Source organism: Candida jiufengensis (assembly GCF_024610255.1).
Source record: "Candida jiufengensis strain CBS 10846 chromosome Unknown scaffold7, whole genome shotgun sequence".
Taxonomy (NCBI): Eukaryota; Fungi; Ascomycota; class Pichiomycetes; order Serinales; family Debaryomycetaceae; genus Lodderomyces; species Lodderomyces jiufengensis.
This window is the reverse complement of record NW_026261556.1, coordinates 713,658-738,759: the sequence shown is the minus strand read 5'-3', so window position 1 is coordinate 738,759 and position 25,102 is coordinate 713,658. Positions and strand designations below refer to the sequence as shown.

General features: G+C 27.8%; 12 protein-coding genes across 12 annotated transcripts; 4 read left to right on the top strand and 8 right to left on the bottom strand. All coding sequences in view use genetic code 12, as the record gives it.

Moving 5' to 3' along the window:
* Positions 1-66: 66 nt before the first annotated feature.
* KGF54_000938 (uncharacterized protein) lies at positions 67-1,290 on the bottom strand (the record flags this gene model as incomplete). The annotated part of the gene is made up of 1 exon (XM_051766905.1): positions 67-1,290. The coding sequence occupies one exon, from the start codon at positions 1,288-1,290 to the stop codon at positions 67-69; it is 1,224 nt and encodes a 407-aa protein (XP_051622152.1).
* Positions 1,291-2,484: 1,194 nt separating this feature from the next.
* On the bottom strand, positions 2,485-4,281 carry FET33 (putative oxidoreductase; the record flags this gene model as incomplete). The annotated part of the gene is made up of 1 exon (XM_051766904.1): positions 2,485-4,281. The coding sequence occupies one exon, from the start codon at positions 4,279-4,281 to the stop codon at positions 2,485-2,487; it is 1,797 nt and encodes a 598-aa protein (XP_051622151.1).
* A 74-nt stretch (positions 4,282-4,355) lies between these two features.
* Positions 4,356-5,858, bottom strand: KRE62 (Kre62p; the record flags this gene model as incomplete). The annotated part of the gene is made up of 1 exon (XM_051766903.1): positions 4,356-5,858. The coding sequence occupies one exon, from the start codon at positions 5,856-5,858 to the stop codon at positions 4,356-4,358; it is 1,503 nt and encodes a 500-aa protein (XP_051622150.1).
* Positions 5,859-6,053: 195 nt separating this feature from the next.
* On the bottom strand, positions 6,054-6,959 carry SEC14 (phosphatidylinositol/phosphatidylcholine transfer protein; the record flags this gene model as incomplete). The annotated part of the gene is made up of 1 exon (XM_051766902.1): positions 6,054-6,959. One exon carries the CDS (start codon positions 6,957-6,959, stop codon positions 6,054-6,056), a length of 906 nt encoding a protein of 301 aa, XP_051622149.1.
* A 1,707-nt stretch (positions 6,960-8,666) lies between these two features.
* Positions 8,667-12,083, bottom strand: BUD2 (Bud2p; the record flags this gene model as incomplete). The annotated part of the gene is made up of 1 exon (XM_051766901.1): positions 8,667-12,083. The coding sequence occupies one exon, from the start codon at positions 12,081-12,083 to the stop codon at positions 8,667-8,669; it is 3,417 nt and encodes a 1,138-aa protein (XP_051622148.1).
* A 1,902-nt stretch (positions 12,084-13,985) lies between these two features.
* NAM7 (ATP-dependent RNA helicase) lies at positions 13,986-16,865 on the top strand (the record flags this gene model as incomplete). Its single annotated transcript, XM_051766900.1, has 1 exon — positions 13,986-16,865. One exon carries the CDS (start codon positions 13,986-13,988, stop codon positions 16,863-16,865), a length of 2,880 nt encoding a protein of 959 aa, XP_051622147.1.
* A 218-nt stretch (positions 16,866-17,083) lies between these two features.
* On the top strand, positions 17,084-18,979 carry KGF54_000932 (IFG3; the record flags this gene model as incomplete). Its single annotated transcript, XM_051766899.1, has 3 exons — positions 17,084-17,106; positions 17,156-18,136; positions 18,373-18,979. The coding sequence occupies 3 exons, from the start codon at positions 17,084-17,086 to the stop codon at positions 18,977-18,979; spliced, it is 1,611 nt and encodes a 536-aa protein (XP_051622146.1).
* Positions 18,980-19,031: 52 nt separating this feature from the next.
* MET14 (adenylyl-sulfate kinase) lies at positions 19,032-19,631 on the bottom strand (the record flags this gene model as incomplete). The annotated part of the gene is made up of 1 exon (XM_051766898.1): positions 19,032-19,631. The coding sequence occupies one exon, from the start codon at positions 19,629-19,631 to the stop codon at positions 19,032-19,034; it is 600 nt and encodes a 199-aa protein (XP_051622145.1).
* Positions 19,632-19,995: 364 nt separating this feature from the next.
* On the top strand, positions 19,996-20,352 carry MRP17 (mitochondrial 37S ribosomal protein bS6m; the record flags this gene model as incomplete). Its single annotated transcript, XM_051766897.1, has 1 exon — positions 19,996-20,352. The coding sequence occupies one exon, from the start codon at positions 19,996-19,998 to the stop codon at positions 20,350-20,352; it is 357 nt and encodes a 118-aa protein (XP_051622144.1).
* A 504-nt stretch (positions 20,353-20,856) lies between these two features.
* On the top strand, positions 20,857-22,383 carry KGF54_000929 (uncharacterized protein; the record flags this gene model as incomplete). Its single annotated transcript, XM_051766895.1, has 1 exon — positions 20,857-22,383. The coding sequence occupies one exon, from the start codon at positions 20,857-20,859 to the stop codon at positions 22,381-22,383; it is 1,527 nt and encodes a 508-aa protein (XP_051622143.1).
* A 985-nt stretch (positions 22,384-23,368) lies between these two features.
* KGF54_000928 (uncharacterized protein) lies at positions 23,369-24,217 on the bottom strand (the record flags this gene model as incomplete). The annotated part of the gene is made up of 1 exon (XM_051766894.1): positions 23,369-24,217. One exon carries the CDS (start codon positions 24,215-24,217, stop codon positions 23,369-23,371), a length of 849 nt encoding a protein of 282 aa, XP_051622142.1.
* A 94-nt stretch (positions 24,218-24,311) lies between these two features.
* On the bottom strand, positions 24,312-24,885 carry COF1 (cofilin; the record flags this gene model as incomplete). Its single annotated transcript, XM_051766893.1, has 3 exons — positions 24,312-24,729; positions 24,800-24,810; positions 24,883-24,885. The coding sequence occupies 3 exons, from the start codon at positions 24,883-24,885 to the stop codon at positions 24,312-24,314; spliced, it is 432 nt and encodes a 143-aa protein (XP_051622141.1).
* Positions 24,886-25,102: the final 217 nt, after the last annotated feature.

Genomic DNA, 25,102 nt, shown 5'->3' with positions numbered 1-25,102 from the left:
TTGTAATTTTATCTAGTTTTAATTAATAATAATACATAACAAATTTATATTTATTTTTCTTTACAACTACACATCAACTATTTCTTTTATTGAATTAATTTTTTCTAATAATAATTGATGAGAATCTTCATCATTATTATATAGATCTTCTTGATAAATATCAGCAAATTTTTTAATCAAATCTAATTGTTTTAGATTATATTCTTTTTTAATAAATTCAATTTTATTTAAATGAGTTTCTACTAATGAATTAATTGTATTTGTTAAAGTTAAATTTTCTTCATTTATAAAATTTCTTAATTCATTTGAATGTTGAAATACTAATTCTAATACATTAAAAGTTTCTTCATATTTATTTGCATTTTCTTGTTGAACATCTTTTTTTAAATTTGTAAATTTTTCAAGTAACAAATTAGATATTTCTTCAATATGTGATGATAAATCTTTTGATTCTGTTGTTTTGGTTGTTTCTTTACCATTTGAATCTATTGTTGTTGAAGATTTTTGTGATTTAATTCTTGGTTGATAATTTACTTTAATTAAACTATTACTTTGCATTTTTAACAGTTTTATCTTGTTACTCAAATGATGTAAATCAAGTAATGCACTTTCTAATTCTTCTTGTGGACTTGATTCATCAATTGTTGCAAAATTATAATAATTATCATTATCTATTTCTTCTAATGTTGGTGGAATTGGATGAGGTATATCATCTTTACTTCTTTGTGAACTTGCTTTTTTAACACCTGCTGCTAATTGACGTTGTAAAGTACGTACAGTTGGAACAACAAAATTTTTATGTTGTAATTCTTTAAATTTTAAATTAAAGTATTTTTTTTGTATAATTTCCCATTTCTTGGTTTGACTTAATGATCTATCACCAACATATTTAAAAGGTTTAGTTTCAACAATTAAATATAATATTAATTTTACATCTTGTGCTGATAATTTAATTCTATGAGGATTTTTTATATTATCTACATGATTTGAATCTTGTTCACCACCTTCATCTTCAATATCATTTGGAGATTCTACTTCAGTTGTTGGAGTATTTGGTTCTGATTCATTTTGATGTGAATATTGTTGATTTTGTTGTTGTATTTCTAACATTTGTTGATGATGCTCTTGTGGAGTTTTTTGTTTTTGTCTACTCGAAGCTGCTGCTGCTGCAACCGCTGCTGATTCTTGAGCTAATCCTTGATAATCAATTGATGGAAGCATATCAGATGATGCGTTATCTATAAGTGACTGCTGTTTGGCTAATTCAGATTTAATTTTTGAATGTGACATGATTAAGTGTTTCAGAAAGTAATGAAGATGACCTTTGAGGATTTGTTTATTTAATTCAATTGATTTTGAGTTGTTTGGTCAATTCTGCCTTTATTGAAATGTTATTTTGTTGTGTTTTGTATAATCAAGTCTGACTTTTATATACTCTCAATTCAAATAATTATTGGTTGTAAAATTATAAATCTACTTATAAGTAAAACAAAAACAAAAACAATAATTTGTTTTGAGTTTGAATTCTGTTGTCACTTTTTTAATTTTTTTGTTGAAGAAAAATTTTTATGACATGATTATGTAATTTATTATATAATATTTATATATTATGTATTAATATGTTAATAATATTGTAATATATGCTAAATCTTAGAATCATTAATAAACCCAAAAGTAATACCATACTAATCAAACTTTTATATGTTATATCTCAAAGAGGCACTTATCTCAAAATATTATTTGAAAACAGTTTCGAACCAGTACTTACGATATTCTAACCAATTAGTCATACACATCATATGAACAAATCTATGCAAATTGCAAGTTCACATCATACATAACCTAAACCCCAAAGACTGAAGTAAACCCTTAACCTTTAAATTTCTCTCTAACTTTTTTTTTACTCTTATTCACATCTTTTAAAGCTAAGTCAAAAGCCCATTTAGGTCCATATGTTACAGCTAAATTACGAACAATTTTGTAAATTTGAATCTAATTTTTAAAGTTCTGCAATTTCTTTCCGAGTCATACGATGTGATTTAATAGTTTCATAATATAATCTAACTTCGTCTCCAGCTGTAGCTATCATGATGACATTAACAGTTCTTTGATTGTATTCTTGATTATTTCAGAGTTCGAAGGTCTTTTGTTAATTTTTTCCTTATTGAGGCAAGACATCAATCTTTTAGTATTGCGGTTCTGATGTTTGTTTTTTACTTTAACTTAGTTATGGTTTTACAACCAAATTTACAGAAATGAAAGTTAACAGTTAGAATGAAGGGAATTATTTCAATTTTGGAAACCTCCAGATAAATTCAACTTCCAGTTTTGAGCTTTCTTTGAGGTTCGAATCATTTACACTATCTCAATTTCAACAACTTATTGTATTATGCAATACTGGAAAGTAACAAGATTATTAGAACCACATAAATATATATATATTTTTTATCAAGTTCTAACCTATATACCCAATTTCATTTGATTTTACTCATTAACAATTTCATATAACCTATCAATAACAACCGTATCCTTATTAACATCTTCAATTCCATATCTATAAATTGACCATAATCCATACAATGCAATTAATGAACACAAAGTCATAGCAATGTAACCTTTAGTAGTAAATCCATCAGGTAATGGAGGTTGTTGTAAATTTTGACCTTTCAAATCTAAAAAGTTTAAATTTCCTGCTGCATTTCCTCTAGTGGGGACACTATTGTTTACACATACTTCTTTATGATTTTTTGAAATGTGTGATGTTTGAATATCTTCTGGAGATTCAATTAAAACTAAAGCTAATCCTTGTTCTAAATGCCAATCTACGTGACAATGGAAAAACCAAACTCCAGGGTTATCAGCTTTGAAACGTAAAACAAAATATCCGTTAGGTTTGACTTCAACAGTATCTCTAATCATTGGATGTTCTGGGAAATCAATCATTTTTGGGTTATGTGGATCAAACACAATAGGTTCTTCATCATCTTCTGTTCCCTCGCTTCTTGCTATAACTTGAAAATTATGTCCATGTAAATGGAATGCATGTTTACCTGGATCATTATTATTTAATATAAGTTCTATAGTTTCATTACCTTGTAAAACAAAAGAGTTTGTGTTTGTACCATATACAACCGCGTTATTTGCATTGTCTCCAGCACTTAAAACAGTATATAAAATGGGGACTTTTGGAGGTACGTAAGATTTACCATTAAACATAGCATAAGTTACTCCATCACCTAATACCTCCATTGTAAAGTTAACTTGAATTGTCATATCTGGTTCTGGTAATAATTTTTCATGATTTAATGGCTTGAGATAAAAATCATCAAATCCTTTTAATTTTTCAACTATGTCAAAATTATAATATGGTAAATGTTTTGGCTTTGCACCTGATTCATTATATTGAAGGTAATTTGTTGAAACTAGTTGTAATTCTTCTGGTACAAAATCTAACATTTCCATGTCTAAAATATTAACAAATCTATAATTTTTTTTAGCTGTATCTTTAGTTTTGAGCAATACAACGTATCTTTGTCCGACTGTAATATATATGGAGTCTACCTCATATGGTTCAACAGTTACTCCATCAGCTTCAACAACAATGAACGAATGATCTTCAACATACAAATATTGAGAAACAAATAATCCCATATTGACTATTCTCAACAAGTATGTTTTGTTCGGTTCAACAGCAATTGTAACATTTTTAGTCTCATTAAATAAACTATTTTGAGGAATTGGTTCTGCTCCAGTAGGATTATATCTACTTAAAAAGGATTTAATAATCTTGGTAGTTTGTAAATGGTAATGATCACTTACACTTAAATCAATACTTTCATCGTATTTATAAGGTTCATCTTCTCTTTCAATAATCACCATACCTCTTAATCCATCACCATATTGTGATCCACTATGTGAATGATACCAATAAGTACCTGCTTGATCACTAACTTCGAAATCATAAATTATAGTTGAACCAGGAGCAACTGGACATTGAGTTATCATTTCTGGACCATCTTCTCCATTATATCCTCTTTGTAACAATCCATGGAAGTGTATTGAAATATTACGGTCTGGTAAATCATTATATACGTTTACTATAACTCTATCATTTTGTTTGATTTTTATAGTAGGATTAGGCCATTGGTTATTTATTCCAATCATTTTTCTTGGGTACATTCCATCGGGATTTGCGTCAACATATCCAACATTCCAATCAAATGTATGAGTTTTAGATACTACTAAATTTATAAATAGTAGTAGTATAAATTGTTGAAGCATTTGTTGTGAAGATATATTTGGAATGATTGTGAAAAATTAAATGATATTGCTTGAAAAAAAAAAAGTACGGTGATTTAAAATATCGGACTTTTACAATCATCAATAAAAGAATTACGAGGAAAACTAAATCCAGCTTCTTTCCAAGTTAATAAATTCGGATTAGTATAAGCATTAACGTGAGAATTAATGTATGAATTAGTTGGATACTCTGGAGGATCACATGTTAAATCAAGTTGTTTTTGATAAATTCTAATATAATCAATGTACAAAATCGCAGGTAGATCCAATTTTGTTTCATTTAATTCTGAGTTCCAGATATGTGATAATCCCAAGTTAAAAATTAATGACATTGGTTCTTTTGATATTTGTCTAAATCCAATAAATTCATTTGAATGTAATGCTGATCCATTTATTTGAAATGTTGGCTTATCATCAATTTCAAATTTTACATAACTATTTTCATATTCCATACTTTGGTATTCCATTGTGAATTTGGTAAACTTATTCAAGTCTAACTTTGTAGCTAATGAAATTGATTCTTGATAAATTGTCCCGACATCTTCTCTTACAATAGTTTCATTATTATTTTCAATACCTATATAATCATAATCTGGTCTCCACCATTCATCAAATGGTGCTACTTGTAAAGTTTGAACACCCCAAGTTTGATTATATTCAAACAATCCTTCAATAATATCAATTTCTGGAGCTCCTCTACCAACTCCCAATTTAGGATGATCTTCTCCAAAACAAGTACATTTACTTAACTTTTGTCCAGGCAAATATGACATATCTTTATTGGTGGTTGACTGATTTGGAGTTATACCTAAATCACATTCATTATATGTATATGGCCAAACTCCATCAGTACTTGCTAAATATCCAGGTCTTGCTAAATTACCTAAAGACCATATAGCTGGCCATAAACCAAACTCTACAGGTGGTAATTTAGCTGATACTTCAATTCTTGCTTGTTTGTTAAAGCATAACTTATTCCAACTTTGTAACATTCCAGAAATATAACTGAAACCAGAATAATTAAGTCTGTCAAATTTTATTTCTAAACTACTGTTATTTGTAGTGATCATTTGTGGTAAATAATACTCTAAATCATTAGTAGCTTGATAATGCAAATCCATACCTGTGAAAAATTGATCTTCAAATTCACCAAATGTTCTACCATCAGTCTCAAACTCATCTGAAAATACCAAATTCCAATCACCTATTGAAGTTGTGGGTGACGATTTATCTATTAAATTAGTTCTTATAGCATTTAGGTGGTTAAATTTATGATTTGATAATTTTTCAATTTTTAACCCATTTCGTATTGGATCATTTACCAATTTACTTGAAGTTATAGCAAATACAATAGCTAATATAAACACAATAGCCAACATTATAATTGCAATTATAAAATTTTTGCAATTTCTATTAAATAATTTGAATTTTCGTGGTTCTTTATTAGTGTCTTCTTTAGTTTCTACAACCTGTAAATTCTGATCTAAATAATAGTCAGGTTGTTCAACTTCGCTGAATGCCTTGGCCAGAATAGGTACACTTGAAGTTGTTGATGACATTGATGATTGATTTATCTTTTGGATCTTTTGCAAAGAAAAACAACCCCTAAAATAAAAATTTCGCAGCCAAGTTTTAAAACTAAAAGAGGGCAAGTATAACACAAAAAGAAACTCTAATCTATAAATTAATAATTGTATTGAATTGATATAAGATAAAATTTATAATAATATACACAAGCTTTGTTTTTATTCAGTTTATATGTCATATGATCTTGGTGCTTCACCTTCTGGTCCAATATATTTAGGATCTCTCCAAGGACCAACATCTTTTAATAATAATTCATCATCAGTAACATCATCAAATCCACCAAATTTTTTTGGTAAATTTTGAGGAGGTATTTGTTTTAATAATTCTTTTGAATAACTATAACCTAAAATATAAATTTTTGAAACAGTAACTGGATCTAAAAATGGTTTAAATAATTTAAAAGCTGTTGAGAATCCAAATGGAGCATTTATTAAATAAAATTTACCCATTCTTTCTGGATAATAATCTTGACCAATTTTAGAAGCTTGTCTAACATAACCAATAACATTATAAGCAGAAGTGATTGATATTCCCTTTAAATCTAAAATTGTACAAGAAGTTTCAACTAAGTGTCCAGCTTCTCTTGAACAAGCAGGTAATCTATATTGACACATTGATTCATATTCCCAAACTAAATTTTTTAACATTCTTTCTTCTGTAGTAACTTTTAACATTTTAATTAAATCAACTTTTCCTAATTCTTCATAATAAACTGGTCTACCATCTTTATCAGTCTTATGGTAGTATGTAGGATACATCTTAGCAACAATTGGTTTTTCTTCATAATGAAAATCTTTTAAAATAGTATTTGTACCAAATTTTTCTCTCCAATTTTCACAATCAATAAACATTTGTTTTGCTAATGTAAGATCAAATTTTCTTGCTCTTAAAAATCTTAATAATGATGCATCATCTAATCTATCTTTAAAACCTAAAGCAACCAATTCCTTTCTTAATTCAATCGTTATTTCTTTTTGTTCTGGTGTTAAATTAGATGTAACACCAGTTATATCTGATGGTGCAGTTATTTGTGGATATGATGCTAAAATCTCTTCTTCAGTAACCGATGTCATTACGTTATGTAGTGATATAAGTTTATATGAAAGTATATAAGTAGGTATAAAGCTCCTTTAAAACAAATTATAAATGAAAAATAATTAATAAAATGAATAAAATTTAAAATGAAAAATATATAGATGTATAATCAACTAAACTAAATTAAACCTGGAATTGAAATTAATTCTATAGTCCTTTTCTTGAAATTAAATGATAATATGAATTGATAAATAAGATGAAAAAGATAATTTATTGATATAATATCTTTCTGAAATTATTGTGATAGAAAACAATTAGATTTTAATGAGATTAAATTCTATTAATATTCAAAGGTTTCTTTTTTTCATTTTTAATTTTTATTTTTTTTGTTGTTTTGTTGTTTTTTTATTTTTTTTAAATTTTCAACAATTTAAAATTTCTTTTTTATTAAGATAATAAATAATATTATAATATTATTAACAATTACGTATTTGAAGAATTATTAATAGAATATTGGCTTGATCACTTATGAAGTTTGTGATTATGCTTGAAATCCTATTAATAATTCACTAATATTCTGTATATGAAACCTTTAGTGAAAGACTTCATGTGCTCATCACGTATTTATTTACATCTTAGTACGTTTGATCTTTGTTTTTTCAGCAGAAAAATCAAAATATAAAAACCGTTTGAAAATCAATACGGATCAATTTGACATTTAGGACTAAAATAAATTTATTGTGATTGAGTGTGCGATTACTGTGAAACGAGAGCGCTAAAATTTATTGTCTCTGTGCTATTTTTTATAATTTGGGCGATAATTTTATTACCGATATTCAATATCAAGAATTAAAATATTCACTGGGCAAGAGATAGTAGAGACCTGCGTAGCATACAAATTGGTCATTTTCCAAAAGCCAAATTTATCACATTCCAATTAAAATTTTCTAGTCATTACTCTACTAAACGCAACCTAAGATTCAATTTTGATCATTTATAAGCCATTTAGCAATCATGCACTTTTCGACAATCTCAGATTAAATTTTTCTTTCTATTATATTATGATATAAAGAAAAATCACCTACCGGTTGGTCCCGACGTATAAGATGGATTTATGAAATAGGAGACGGATTACACGTTGAGCTTGTTCGCATAAGTAAGACAACCCCTTCCATCTAGTCAATTAGAAATCTTCTTGATCGAGGTAATTGTATATCGGTGTTTGACGAGGTCAGCTTTTGTGACTTTAAGTAGTCATACTACCACAAAATCATAAATTTTTGAAAAATTGATAAAGTCAGTAAACTAGAACTTTGAATGTAACACTCAAGTGATCATTAATAGTTACAACTACCATAAAATTTATATTGCTGCAAAAAAGTAGAAATCATTGAAACCTAAAAACATAATTTTATAAAGCTTAAAAAACGTGTTCTTGTCTTAAAAACACGCTTCATATAAAATTTACGAGACGGAATTATTATAAAATAGAATTTACTCGTCATACATATATAAGGCAGTACCACTACACAAATTAACCAATTTGTACTACGGGCTTCTTTAGTATCAGCCTTGGAATAACGTAAGCCTTGGATTGATCATTCTAGACGTCTCAAAGCAGCTGGCTTTTGAGCTATTCAGTACTAACACTATACAAAACAATTTGCAACTACTAGACAACTTTACAAGAACTCTTTTCATAAAAATTATAATTATACATTAGTTAATATATTTAATAAATTTATCTATTTTTTAAACCATTTTCGAACTGAACTTTTTATACTACTACTAGTTGTACCACTTATTGAAGAGCTATCATTAAAACTTGATATAGAAGGATTTGATCTTAATTGATGAGGTTGTTGAATCAAATTTGAATTACTATTATTTGTTGAATCATTAAATTTTAATTTTAAACTACCTAAAGCATTATCTTCTATTTTTAAAAATTTCATACTTGTATATTGATGATTTAAATTGAGTTCACTGGAGATTATACAATTTCTTGAACAATCTAGCCAACATTTAGATAAGATATCTTTTGTAAAAACTGACCATAATTGATCACCATAATAATTTACTGGGAATTCATAATTTTCAAGATATATTTCTAATTCATTTATTCTATTCATTATCTTAGTACTTTGTTTTTGAATATCTTTTAACGTTATATTTGAATTTATAAATGAAAAAATTTCTTCATTACCTTTACATAATGACTTGATAAATCCTTCAGTTTCATTATCTCCTGCTAAATCTAAAAATTCCAGTTTTTCAAACTCCAATGATCCAATTTGGTAAACATTTTTATCTTGATTTTGTATAGTTAATTCTTCTAATTTTATGGAATCTAGCTCGTTTGTTTCATTTGTTTCTAAAATTTTCAGTGGACTTGTTAATGGTGTCATTGGTGTACTACTACTTCTTGAATATTTTGAATAATCCAATAAATGAACAATTTCAGTTAATCTTAAATATTTATCAATTAGATAAGGAGTTGTTGGTAATTCATTTGATGTTTGATTTAATCCTAAATCAAATCTCTTAACTTCATGACTTAAATCTAAAACTTTTTCATTAAAATCATTTTTACGACCAGTAATTTTATCAAAATAATCATAAACTTCTTGTTGATGTTTTCTTAAAAAGGTGTTCATTTTAACTAAGTGAGGCTCTTTATGAGGACTAAATTCTTGTCTATTAGCTAAATTTAATAATATTTTGGCAATTAAAGTTAAAGTACGTTGAGTACTACCAGTTTGATGATTTTTGGCTAAATAAAACAATTTAGGATTCAATATAGCTGGACAGAAAAATCTTAAAAATATAAAAGCACTAACACAATTTAAACTTGTAATTTTATCATCTGGTTCACAAACTAATTCAACTTTTGTTCTAAAATTTTTAAGTTGTGTTTTAATTTGTTGTGGTATATCATTTGATGTAATATATATTTTATTCCAAATATCTTCAACATAATCATTTAAATTTTGATAATTTTGTTCAACCATTGTTTTTATTGCTTCATCTTTTTCTTTTTCTAAATCTGAATCATATTCTTCATCACTTGATTCTAAATCATCTAGGTCATCATCTACTACTATCCCTTTTCTTTTGGCACGTTCTTGTAATTTTACATATCGTGGATCAACTTCACAATTTTTCTTTTCCTTGTTTATTTTAGCGAAGAAATCACCAAATACTTTTTCTAAATATTCTTGACCAATTCTGATGTTATATTTTTCAAGTGATTTTGAGAAAATTGATGAACCTCTGAATAAAGTGTTGAAAACATTATTTTGCGAAGATGTTGTTCCATTTTCTTGACTATTTCGTTTGTGGTAATTCTTTCTTGTAATTATATCTATATTTACCAACTCACTTTCCATCAAACATTTAAACCAATCATCTTCAACACCTAAACTTTGAAAAATATCCAACAAAACTATACTTACTCTTTCAAATTCAGATGCTGGTACATTTTCGTTACAAAATTTGATTAAATCTTTTAATGGTGCATTCATTAACATTTTTTCTAAAGGTTTGAAATACTGTGGTGATAAAATATGATATTCATTTAAATTTACTTGAACCAAGAGTTTACCAATTGGAATATTATTTGGATCATATATCGATAATCTCACAATATCAAGACTTGAATTATGACTTGGACTTGTTTGCATAGGTATTGAATTTACTTGAATTCCATTGGATTCACTACTTGTCATTATAGTGGAGCTGCTTTTAATTTGTTTGGTTAATATATCTGGCGTCACATAAACTGTTCCTATCAATTTATCATTTGCTGAATATGTTGAGTCATTGGTTGAGCACTTTTTTATCAAGATATGAATCATTTGAGTTGAAATAGGTAAATCTGTCAGAAATTCTTCTTTCCAAAATGGATTATTAGTATAACCAACAATAGCTGTTCTTGACCATGGATAACCCCACATCCTAACTTCTGCATATATTTTTCCACTACTCTTTTTGGTGTTGGATTCAAATTTAGCCTCAATTATATCAATTGTAACTTTTTTGGAAACTCTGAAATTTGCTTTATTATAGTCAGCCAAATGAGGTTTTTCAACACCTTCTAATAATTTTGATTCATCATTGAAAGACCCAATGTATTCTCTTCTTGCAAAATAATTCAATCCAACGAACCAATCTTCTAAATCAATGTGTAAAGGAAAGTCAATCAATATTCTTTGATTATTGGGTATTATTTTCCCATCTCTTGTTAAGAAATTTGTTAATAATTGATCAGCATTTAAGGTGGTGGTGGTTCTTATAACGTTATTATAACGCAATTCTTTTAATTGACCAATAAATAATACATTCGAACTATTGAAAATCGAATTATGAACTTCTCTAATCTCACTTTTTAATATAGTCTTTATATCAATCGAATATAGAAGTGTACCATCTAACTCACTTATGAAATTCAAAATCCCATTTGAGTTTAGAGCACCCATTGTATAAAACCAACCTTCATTTATATTATCATTTGATTGAGGTGGAGATTCAGCTAAGGTAGTAAAATCATCAATTTTAGGTTGATATATTGGAGCTTTGGGACCTGGTATAACATTGACATTTTTAAATTTATTTGGTAATGGTCCATATATTTTGAATCTACAAACTAATAATTCATGTGGAGTATTTGTTTGATTTATAACTTTATTTTCACTATACCATTTTTTAGCTAACCCTTGAGGTTTTAGGTTTTGCCAAACAATTAATGAACTTATTAAACTGTCAAAATTGCCTTTGGTTGTAACTCTGATATATAGTTTATCATTTTCAAAAGTTTTTATAAAAATTGATGGAGGTTCTTCTTCATTATTTTCAATTTGGTTGCCATTTTTCTTTAGATTGAATGATCTTTTATTCGATATTGATGGACGAGATTGATTTAGTGGTTGTTGATTTGATACATTTGAGTTAGGTATAATTTGTATAGAACATGATTGTAAAGATTGTAACAATAAATAATGATTATCTTGATCATCAGATGAATATAATTGACCATGTTCAGTGATAGATAATGAATAAACTTGAATCCATTTAATTGAGTCAGTTGAAACTGAGAAGTTTTTACCTTCAAATAATCCTTTATCTCTTAATATGATTCTATGATAAGGTAATTTATAATCCATAATTGATGGTAAAATTATAATACAAGTAACGTGTTTTTTTTTAAATTTGGTTGTAAAATATGAGTTGTTAAAAAGATCTGATAAAATTAACAAATTTGAAATAATAATTGACCTAAACGAATGTTTTAGAAGTATGTAATTGAATTAAATAGTGTTACACGTAAGTTTATCACTTTGATTAAATTGACTGGTTGGTTGTATGGATTAAATTTAATGTTGATAAAATAATTTGAAAATAAATAAGTAAATAAAATAATTACATGTAACAATAAATTTCTTTTTCTATGTAAAAAAAAATAAATAAATTCAAGAATTTAAAAAACATCAACAACATTTTTTTCTACAAGATTTTTAGGAACTTGAATAATTAAAAGATATAAGATTTTGTTTATTTATTTATTAGTTTAACTTTAATAAAGACTAGTGAAAAATATACGATTTTATTTAGGATTTAGACCAACTCCAAGAAAAAATTAGAGAATAATTCTTAATGTATTTAGTGATTAAAATGAAGTACTTACAAAGACAATAAAGAAATTGGTAACCATATTTAGTATAAATGTAATAGAATATCGCTTAATAATATTGAAATAAGTCAAATTAAATGAAATTTCGATTGTTTGATTTGATTTTTTAATTAAAAGACTGAACAATAAAGTGTACAAATAATTTTTATGTTATTTTACTTAAATTGATCTGAATCAAAGTTAAAAATTTTATTTGAATTTGATTGATCCGTTTTTTTTTCAATTTGTGGAAATAAGAATTATGTTATGCTATCTTCATGAAGTTAATTATACTCAAAGATCTACTAACTCTAGCTCTTTAATTGAACCTACAATTAAAAGGTCAACTATTCTTCAGAAATTCATATATTTTATCAGTTACGTAAATTATTATGTTATGTATGTAATATAACTTAAGTGCCAAAATAATATTGTACCTTAATTAATTGTTTAACGCGAATGTCTTATAATTTACTGTATAATATTAATTATTCGCATATCAATGCACTTTAATTATGCTATGATTAATGCATCAAATTGACATTAAATACAAATTGTTACTTAATGAAAATAACAAACTTAATGGAGAAGAAGACCCTTTTGATTTTCGAAAATCTAAAGACTTTTTGATGGTGGTTAATTAAACGAATCGATCATAAAATTTATTGGAATAACTTTTAAACAATTGGCACAAACCTTGGAAATACCTTCAACAATATACTTTCACTTGAATGTTTTTCTTTATTGTTTCCTATGTTTTCATTACTTCAAAAAACCAAATCTTGTTTATTTGATATCTGAACTTACTGTTATTTAGGAAAAAATAACCCCCATAATTTCCTAAACTTAATCATTTTGCTGAATCCTATAATTTACAAAGGAGCCAAAAGTTTAAATAGAGTTTTAAACAGATCTCGTGAGAAGTCACAGATTAGTCAATGACACATAATCAGAATTTTACTTGAACCCTTTAATGTTGATTTCATCAATCAATTGATAAGAAAACCTCTTAATTTAATTTGAGTCAGCGGTAAGTAGTGCAGATTCACCAATAAATTAAAGTAAAGAAGAAAAAAAAAATTTGAATTTATAGAAATCAATAAAAAATATTAACACTCATTTTGTAAATTAATAGATTGTAAATTAATAGAAAGATAACTTTATTTTAACTCAAATACTTATTGAATTATCATACATCATATAATATTAATAAAGTTAATTTTTTACAAATGTATTTATTTAGTTAAGAATAAAATCAAGTATAAATTTTTATTAAAATTAGAGAAGAAGAATTAATTTATACAGTTTACCGGACAATTTTATCATTTTTTATTTTTCAATAACAGAAAAAAGTTCAATTAAAAAAACTTATAAATTCATATAAAAACTTATAAGAATGGAGTCAAATACTTTTGAATATAGTGGAATTCAAGCTCCTTCAACGGTCGCCACTTTTGAAACTCATAATCAACAACCATTTGATGAAGATCGTAAACATGATTTTGATGAATCTGAATTACCACAACCAGATCCTATTGAAAATATAGAACATGCTTGTGCTTATTGTGGTGTACATACTCCAAATTCAGTTATTAAATGTAATACATGTAACAAATGGTTTTGTAATTCCAAAACTAATTCATCAAGTTCTCATATTGTTACTCATTTAGTTATGTCACGTCATAATCAAGTTAGTTTACATGAAGAATCAGATTTAGGTGATACTACTTTAGAATGTTATAATTGTGGAAACAAGAATGTATTTATGTTGGGGTTTGTTTCAGCAAAACAAGAATCAGTTGTTGTAATATTATGTCGTTTACCATGTGCAAGATCGAAAGATATTAATTGGGATACAAGTCATTGGCAATCACTTATAGAAGATAGACAATTTTTATCGTGGTTAGCACCTCAACCAACAGAAGAAGCTTTGATAAATTCAATTTTGATAACTCCACAACAAATTTCAAAATTAGAAGCTCAATGGAGATTGAATAGAGATGCGACGATTAATGATATTGAGAATACTGATGTACAAGAAGAAGAAGTCTTACCGATATTGATGAGATATAATGATGGATTCCAATATCAAAGATCATTTGGACCTTTGGTTAAATTAGAAGCTGATTACGATAAGAATCTTAAGGAGTCTCAAGCGTTGGAACATATTCAAGTCAAATGGGCATTGGGGTTAAATAACAAACATTTAGCTTCATTCACTTTGTCAACTTATGAAACATCAGATTTGAAAGTCGCAGTGGGAGATGAAATTATTTTGAGATACAACGGAAATCAAAGAGAACCATGGGAAGGTCATGGATTTATCTTGAGGTTACCAAATTCATATCAAGAAGAATTTACTTTGGAATTGAATGCTTCAAAAATTGCACCACCGACTAATTTAACAACTGATTTCACTGCAGAATTTGTTTGGAAAGGAACTTCATATGATCGTATGCAACAAGCTATGAAGAATTTTGCAACTGATGATGAATCCGTATCTTCATATTTATATCATAAATTATTAGGTCATGATGTTGCACCTGTTGAATTTGATATTGAAATGCCACAAAGGTTTTCACATCCAAAATTAACCGAATTGAATATCTCACAAACAAATGCAGTACGTTCTGTATTACAAAGACCATTGTCGTTGATTCAAGGACCTCCAGGAACAGGTAAGACTGTTACTTCAGCAACAATTATTTATCATTTGTCACAACTTAACAAAGAGAAAATTTTGGTTTGTGCACCATCAAATGTTGCAGTTGATCATTTGGCATCTAAATTAGATTCTTTAGGGTTGAGAGTTGTTAGATTAACTGCTAAATCAAGAGAAGATGTTGAAAGTTCAGTTAGTCATCTAGCATTGCATAATATAGTTGATAAATCATCAAAGGGAGAATTGAAAAAGCTTATAAAGTTAAAAAATGAAGTTGGGGAATTATCAATGGAAGATTCTAAAAACTACATTAAGAACTTAAGGGCAGCTGAATTAAAAGTTTTAAGTAAGTGTGAAGTTTTATGTTGTACTTGTGTTGGTGCAGCTGACAAGAGATTGGGGCAATTCAAATTTAGAACTGTTTTAATTGATGAAAGTACTCAGGCATCTGAACCTGAAGTTTTAATTCCAATTGTTAAAGGTGCAAAACAAGTTATTTTAGTTGGTGATCATCAACAATTAGGTCCTGTTATATTAGATAGAAAAGCAGCAGATGCAGGTTTAAAACAGTCACTATTTGAAAGATTAGTATTTTTGGGTCATGTTCCAATTAGGTTAGAAGTTCAATATAGAATGCATCCATGTTTATCTGAGTTTCCAAGTAATATGTTTTATGAAGGTTCTTTACAAAACGGTGTAACTAGTGAAGATCGTTTAGTTGATGAAGCAATGTTTCCATGGCCAGTATTAGATACTCCAATGATGTTTTGGGCAAATTATGGTAGAGAGGAATTAAGTGGTAGTGGTAATTCTTATTTGAATAGAGTGGAAGCAATGAATGTTGAAAGAATTATTACTCGTTTGTTCAAAGATGGTATTAAACCAGAACAAATTGGAGTTATAACTCCATATGAAGGTCAACGTGCTTATTTGGTTCAATTTATGTCTATGAATTCAACTATCTTGGATAAACGTGATGATTATTTAGAAGTTGAAATTACCAGTGTTGATGCTTTCCAAGGTCGTGAAAAGGATTTTATTATTTTAAGTTGTGTTAGGGCAAATGATTCACAAAGTATTGGGTTTTTAAGTGATCCAAGAAGATTGAATGTTGCATTGACCAGGGCAAAATATGGTTTGTTAGTTTTGGGTAATCCAAGAGCGTTATGTAGAAATAAATTATGGAATCATTTATTAATTCATTTTAGAGAAAAGGGGTGTTTGGTAGATGGACCTTTAGATAATTTACAATTGTCAATGGTTCAATTAAACAATTATACTGCTAGGGAAACAAAAACCAACAAAAAGGGTTTTGGAGCACCATCAACTACTTTTTCATCAACAAATTTTGATTCAGCAAGTATGATAAGTCATAGTAATAGTGGTATGAAATCAAGTAAAAATGGAACAGTTAAAAAATTGAATAATGAATTATGGCCCTCATTAAATGGTAAAACTGAATATTTTGATAATTCAAATTCAATAAGTGCTAATTTTTACTCAAAATTGAATAAATTAGATAAAAAATATGATGGTGGAAGATATCAAGGTGAAAATATTGAAGATGATATTAAATCTATTACCTCCTCATTTGCAGCTGGATTAAATTTTTAATACACTTAGCTAGTTTCCTAATAAATAGCTGAAACGGAATTATATAATAACGTAGATTTCTGTACCTTTAATGAATGTAGTATAAACTCCGAATATTATTTTTCAGATCTCGCTTATCTTTTCTGAAAATTTAGCGCAATATGAATTTACATATAAATATAATGGAATTCTCAATTTTTCAATTACTGTTTCCAGCACAACCAGCACAACCACCACAAATGACCAGAATTGTAATAGTAGGGTATGCAAAACCACCAAAACTTTTTCAACGCTTATACTAACTCCATAAGATCAGGAATTATAGGATTATACACAGCATTTACTTTACTTGAACACGGAGAATCACCAAAAGAAATTTCAGTGATTGCAGAATATTTACCAGGTGATGAATCAATAAAATATACATCACCTTACGCAGGTGGGAATTTTTCATGTATTACTGGTGACGATGAGGCTACTTTGGAATTTGATAAATATACATATTTAAATTTAGGTAAGATTCAAAAAGCTGTGGGTAAAATTAATGGATTAGATAGATATAAATCTACTGAATTTTGGGATGAAAGACCTAGTGTTGCTAAAATTAATTCGTTAAAGAGTTATTTACAAAATTTTGAAGAACTTAACAATTTACCACAAGGTTCAGCTTATGGGATTTCCTTTTTATCTTGGAATTTCAATTGTCCTAAATTTTTATACCACTTTAAATTGTATTTGGAGAGAAAAGATATTTCATTCAGTAGAAGCAAACTAAACAACATCAAAGAAGCTTTTGGTGATGATACAAAGGTAGTATTCAACTGTACAGGAATTGGAGCTAGAGAATTGGTTAATGATAAAGCAGTTCATCCAGGTCGTGGACAAGTTGTTGTAATAAAAGCTCCACATATAATAGAAAATGTATTAAGCTGGGGTAATAGAGAGCCAACATACATTATCAAAAGACCATTTTCTCATGATCAATTGATATTAGGTGGATTTTTACAAGAACATGATTGGAATCCAGATTCATTAAAAATTTATACTGATGATATTTTGAAAAGAACAACTACGCTTTTTCCAAAGATTTTGGAACAAAATCCACATGGTAACAAAATTGAAGATTTGGAAATTTTAAGAGTTGCTGTTGGATTAAGACCTTGTAGAACCGGAGGAGCTAGAATTGAAAAAGAAGTAGTTGATGGTGGAAAAATATTGATTCATAATTATGGTGCTTCTGGTTATGGATATCAAGCTGGTTTGGGGATGGCTGAAAAAAGTGTAAAGCTAATGTATAACGACAAAAGTAAACTATAATAGGATAATACATGATCTAGTAATTTGTATTAGCAGCTCTATTAATTTGGTTGTAAAATGTTGCAAAATCTTGATACTGCATATAATTTAAATACCTACTTAAATTATCTCGTTCATTATTTCTGTATTCTTTTGCTTATCTTATCAAGCAAATGTCACAATTATTTGAATGGGCATTTGGTAAGAGGCTAACGCCTCAAGAAAGACTTAGAAAGAATCAAAGAGCTTTAGAAAAGACTCAAAGAGAGCTTACACGAGAAGTCACCAAATTACAACAACAAGAAAAGAAATTAATCAGTGATATTAAAAAATCAGCAAAACAAGGACAAATATCAAGTGCTAAAATACAAGCAAAAGATTTAATTAGAACAAAATCATATATCAATAAATTCAATTCAATGAGGGCCCAACTACAAGCTATTTCTCTTCGAGTACAATCAGTAAGGTCGAATCAACAAATGGCAATGTCAATGAGAGATGCCACTAGAGTATTATCTGGTATGAATAAATCAATGAATTTACCACAATTATCAAGAATAGCACAAGAATTTGCAAAAGAAAATGATTTAATGGATCAAAAACAAGAATTCATGGATGATGCAATAGATGATGCAATGGCAATGGATGATGATGAATTAGGAGAAGAAGAACAAATTGATGAAATATTAGGTAAAGTTTTGGATGAAATTGGAGTTGATTTAAATACAACACTAAAGGATACACCAAGTGGAATTACTGGAGTAGAACAAGAGGAAAGAACACCTCAAGCTATAGGAGAAGATGATTTACAAGCAAGATTAGATAGTTTGAAGAAGTAATAAATTAATGTAGTTATATATTTTACGAAATCTACTTACAGTACCAGCTTTTTTAACTGATATATTTTTTTTCTAATAAATAATCTATAATTTGTTCAGCAGCTTCTTCAATAGAAATTGAATCATTTTTAACATGAATTTCTGGATTTTCTGGGGCTTCATAAGGTGCACTTATACCAGTGAACTCTTTAATAATACCTTCTCTTGCCTTTTTATATAAACCTTTTGGATCTCTTTTTTCAGCAATTTCAATTGGTACATCAATATAAACTTCAACAAATGGTAAATTATCCTTAGTATGTAATTCTCTTGCTAAATTTCTATCAGCTTTATAAGGACTTATAAATGATGTAACAGTAACACAACAACTATCACTAAATAATTTTGCAACTTCACTAATTCTTCTAATATTTTCATTTCTATCAGATTCACTAAAACCAAGATCTTTATTTAATCCAAATCTAACATTATCTCCATCTAATCTATAAGAATTATAACCTCTATTTAAAATAGATTGTTCTAATGCACAAGCAATTGTTGATTTCCCACTTGCTGATAATCCTGTAAGCCAAACTGTAACACCTTGTTGTTTTCTAAGAGTTGCACGTTCACTGTGAGTTAAATTAGGATGCCATGTAATATTAGTAGCCATTTTTGAAGTGGTTGATTGGTGTAATTGATGATATTTAGTAAGTTATTGAAATTTTGCAATCTTTCTTATTTATAATTGCACGTGAGGTCTGTAACAGAAATTTGTCGGGTACACGACTCTGTAAATTTTGAAATAGTTACCATTTTGAAGTGGCAAGTAGATTCATTATGCCAGTTAATTCATTCTCAAGGCTAAGTAGTGTTTAATTTAAGTATTCTAGCCCTTTTGTAGCTCAAGTAGGTTATCAATTTTTTGCAAATTTTGTTGGTAGCTCTAATCAATCAATCAGTCTCGTTTCATAAATAATTTTGGTGAAAAAAAAATTTTAAATTCATAATGATTAACCACCAATATCATCAACAAAATGTACTATGAATTGTTTGCTATTGCTCGTATAACGGACCCATTACATGTCACAAAAGAAGCTACAAAAATCGCCAGTACAGTTGGTAAATTAATATTGAATAATAGAGGTATAATTAGAGATATAACAAGTTTAGGATCAAAACCATTACCAAAAATTATATCAAAAGAACAAGAAAGACATTTTCAAGGTTATCATTTTATAATGGGATTTGATTCATCAAGTAATGTACAATCACAATTATTAAGAACTTTAAGAAAAGATCCAAGAATATTAAGAGCTAATATAATAAAACATGATTTAAAACATAATTTGAATCCTGGTACTTCAATAGAACAAGCATTAAATTCATCTTAGGAAGGTCCTTACCATGTAAATAGTTGAGTATATAATACTTTCAAAAATTAATGAAGTTACGAGTGAAATTTAACGATGTAATAATAACCGGTAATTAAAATAATAATAATTTCTTATTGAGTTAAAACCAAAACAAATTTTATTATATATTACACAAACTAACAACACGATTTAAATCTTGACAAGATGAATTGAGTTATAGGGTTTAATGAGTTGTGTAGAGGTTAAAATGGGCGTTGATGATCGCTAGTCTATCCTTCTTTCTTTATACCACTTTTTAGATCAATTTGTAAAAACTTATCTCTGAATTTCTGTGGTTTCATGTTAAAATTTAAATCTAAATGTTAGCGATAACAAATAAATTAATTCTACATACTTAAGAAAAAAAAGAAACAGAAAAAAAAGAATTTTAAAAATTAAATAGATGTAAACAATCAAATCTTTATTTCTCCTTAATTACAAATTAATCAATCAATATCGAATTTATATATACATGCTGTCATAATGGATGAAAATATCAATCACCTAAATAATGATATAACTATACTAACACAAGAACCAATCAAAATATCAAAACAGCCACAAAAAATCTTATCAGCCAATACTTCATTACTAAATAAAGGAAAAGATTATGAAGAATTAGAACGACGATTTGCTGATATAATCTTAAGATTTGATCAATTGGAGACTGAAAAACAACATGTGCAACAAGAACTTGACATCAAAAAGGAAGAACTTTTGTTGATGCAGTATGAAAATAATGAATACAAACTACAAATTGAACAACTACAATTAAAATTACAAGAACTAGAGGAAATATCAACTAAAAATGAAATTATGTATAAACAAGTTGTGGAAGAACTTCGTAAAAAAATACAACTACTAAACCTAAATAATTTATCAGATCAAGATTCCAGGTACGAAAAATTACTTAAAGATTATAAAATTCTTGAAAATCAATTTGATGTTGAAAAGAATTCTAAATTAGTGTTAATGGATCAAATTGAATTTTTAACTCATCAACAAGATACACCCACCACTGACGAAGAAATAATGGATGAATTTATACCACAAAAAACAGATTCAAGTTCGGAATCAGTTGAATTAAATAAGAATTTCCAGTTTCCTTCTCCTCCTCCACCAGATCCAGAATCCAAGTACTTAAAAAGACAATCCTTACCAATAGATTTGACCAAAAATTTTGTATTATCACCTTTCAAATTAGCACCACCAGAAACTACAAAAAGTTACCCATTAAAACCAACTCATGTAAGATATAATTCTCATGATATAATACCCATAAAAGTTGAATTTGAAACAAATACTACACAATCAGAAAAAAGATTATCTTCAGAACCACTTTTGGAGGAAGATGAAGTTAACCAATATAGAAATGAAGCATTATATGCCTTAAATGGATTTGATGAAACTGAATCTATAGAAATTGATTCCAGCTCCAAAAGATCAAGTTATTATGGTAATCAAACTCGTCAAGAAATTACAAAATTACAATTTGAATTACAATCTTTAAAGTTACATAATGAAAAATTGTTGTCGTACATTGGGTTTGAACTCCAAAAACAAAAGAAAAACATTAAAAAACTCGCCAAAAGACAATCAATGAATTTTGAATACTCAGATGCAAAATTAATAGAAGAACTGAAAAATTTACTAATAAATGAAAAAAGAGTTTTGCGAAGTGTTTCAATAAATTCAGTACCACCACAAGAACAACAAAATTTTGTAAATGATAGAATTGTTAAAAAATTTGCATCTCAAGTATTTCAACCACCTTTGGAAGAAGAAGAATCTTTTGCCTCTGTTGAAGAGGAATCACTGTCTCTGGAAGAAGAAGAAATGGGAATGTTAAATCATATAAAAAGTTATGTGTTGGGTAAAGAAACTAAAAAGAGTAAAAACAAATACAAAGAAGAGTTGGTGGATGATAATTTGAAATTTAAATTTTTAACTATAGCTTTGGGTATTATGATTATAGGGTTTAAACTAACTCCAAAAAATTCCTCTACTTAGTTTAATTTTTAATTCTTCATAGCTAATAAAATGTAACATTACTTTTAAATGTTATTGCCTTGTAGGAATCGGCAATTTCTCAATGTAAATTTCTGGTGCTCCCTAATTCCATAATGTTTCCCCTTATTTTCATATTCTACGTATAAAACCTCAGTAACTACAGCAGTACAAAATTTTGAGCTAATCATAGATTAGATCTTATAATTTATTTAATATAACTTAACTCTTTTAACAAATTATTATTTTATTAACTTCTCCGATTTTGTGTCAATTAAAGATCATACCATTATTTTTTATTTATTATTCAATTTTAGAATAATGTTCCATGACAGGCAATTAGAAATATTTCTATCTTTTAGACTATCTTTTCTTTATCAATACTATCACTAATTGTTTATTCAATCTATCAAAAGAATCTAAAAATTGTTGGTGATAATCTTCGTGTGATTGATAATTCACACATTCTACACTTTGGACTTAAAAATTAAAGTTCTCCATATTTCGGATATTCTTACTTAATAATAATTCACAAAAATGGCCCTTCGAAATTATCTTTATGCAAAACATGATTCAAATCCAGATTTAAAAAATAAAATTAATAAAGAATCAACCAATACAACCACAACTAAAGAAAAATGTTCAAAACAATGTGATACTTGTAAATGTGAGAAAAAAAATGAAATTATTGTTGAACCAAGTTTGAAAATTGAAGTTAATGAAATTGATTTTACAAATAAAATATAGTACAGAGCTGAAAGAGTGTTTGAACATCCAAAAAGAATAATTGCAGGTTTTATGAAGAGGCTTAATACGGCGCCATAAATTTCAATAAGTACAATAGATCAATAAATTTAATGAGTATATATTAAGTGGAAGAATTGAATAGTTGAGGCAAGCCTCTTTGTTATATAGCTATTACAAATGACAAAATCAGACAAAATCATGAAAATTTTTGCAAAAACACCCTATCTAATATTGTAGCTTTTTATTGTGAGCCATTTCTTGCTGCAAATTTTTCATCAAAGAATGTTTCTTTTAATTTTTGAAAATGTACAAAACTTTTGGGGAAATCAAATTGATGTTGATGAAAAAATTTGTCTGCGTTTACAAATATAAATCTTTCTACTTCGACATCTGTAATTACCAGTGATGGTTGTTGTACTGGTGGTTGTGATCGAGCAGATGGTGGTTGAACTTGAATTTGAGTTGGAGGTGGAGGTTGTGTTTGAATTTGAGGTTGCGTTTGGCGTGGTGGTTGAATTGGAGCTTGACCTAGTGATTGTAGTTGCGGTTGTTCTTGTTGTTGTTGTACAGGTAATGAAATTGGTTGTGGTGGTAATTGTATTGGAGCTACTTCTTTTAATTCTGGATCAACATCTGAAAATTCGACACCCTCCGAATCCTTTTTAGGTCTTTTCAATCCATGTCTTTTTTTAAATTGACTTAACCAACCATGACTAAAACTATGTAATCTTTTTGGATCATCAACACCATATTGATGAGCATAAATTGACCAATGTTCTCGAAGTATTGGTTCATTTATGACTTCTCCTTTTTCCAATCTACTTTGTACTAATCTATCCATTGCCTTGTTGATTTTTTCATATTTGAAAGTTGCTTTTCTTTTACTATTCTTAGACATTTTAAAATCATCTTGACTAAATCTTGTTCTTAAATCTTCTTCATTTTTAATCCATTCACTTAATGATGATGTACTTATTGAGATTTCATTTCTAAATCTATCAACCGTCTTTAGTTGAGAGCTATGAGATGAATGGAAAAAGTCTAAAACTTTGATCTTTTCTGCTAGTGTAGCTCGTGGTAGTTTAGACATTTGTTTCTAGTAGAGTTGTGTTTATCATTTAATATAATTTTTTTTGAGTACGCGTTGATAATAATAATATACTATTACTAAAAAAGAATATTTATTAATGAGATCCAGCACCTCTACTAACTCTTTCTAAAACCGATTCATAGGCAACTTCTGAGAAATCAGTACCTTGAATATCAGCAGCAACACCATTTAATGCTCTTCTTAATGAATCTTTTGATGATGCATAAACCATTTTAGCTCTTACTGGAGCAGTGTCTGGTGACCAAGTGAAAAATACAATTTTACTTCTTTTACCTTCTCCTCCTCCAATTTCATATTCAAAATCATATACTGCATATTTACATTCATTTTCTGGTAATTTTTCCAAAAATGAATCATAATCTCCATCAGTTGATGTTTCATCAACTACAATTTGTGTTTTAGCATCATTAAGGGTATAAATAACAAATTTGTATTTTTTACCTAATTTTAATTCATTAAATGCTGTAAGTGATTCATCAGCAACTTGAACTCTGTTAATATTGCTTGGTTAGTACTACATCTCGAAAATTTGGAAGATGTTGAAAATGTTGAGAAACATACCCTGATCTCGACTGTGCATTAGTTAGTAATTGAGGCTCCTGAAATTAAAAAATTATTGCGTTTCAATTGATCTTTGAACATACCATGGTTGTTTATAATCTTTTATTATATTGCTTTAACTATTACTACTTTCATTTTTAATTTAATTTTTGTTTGTTGAAATTTCTAAAAGGTCTCGACGTATTTTTGAACTTGAGTGCACTACCAACTATCAGGCTAGGCTAAAATTATAATAGACAACAAAATGATTGTATGATATACATGATGTCAACTGGAAAAATAAAAATTGAAATTTTGGAATAG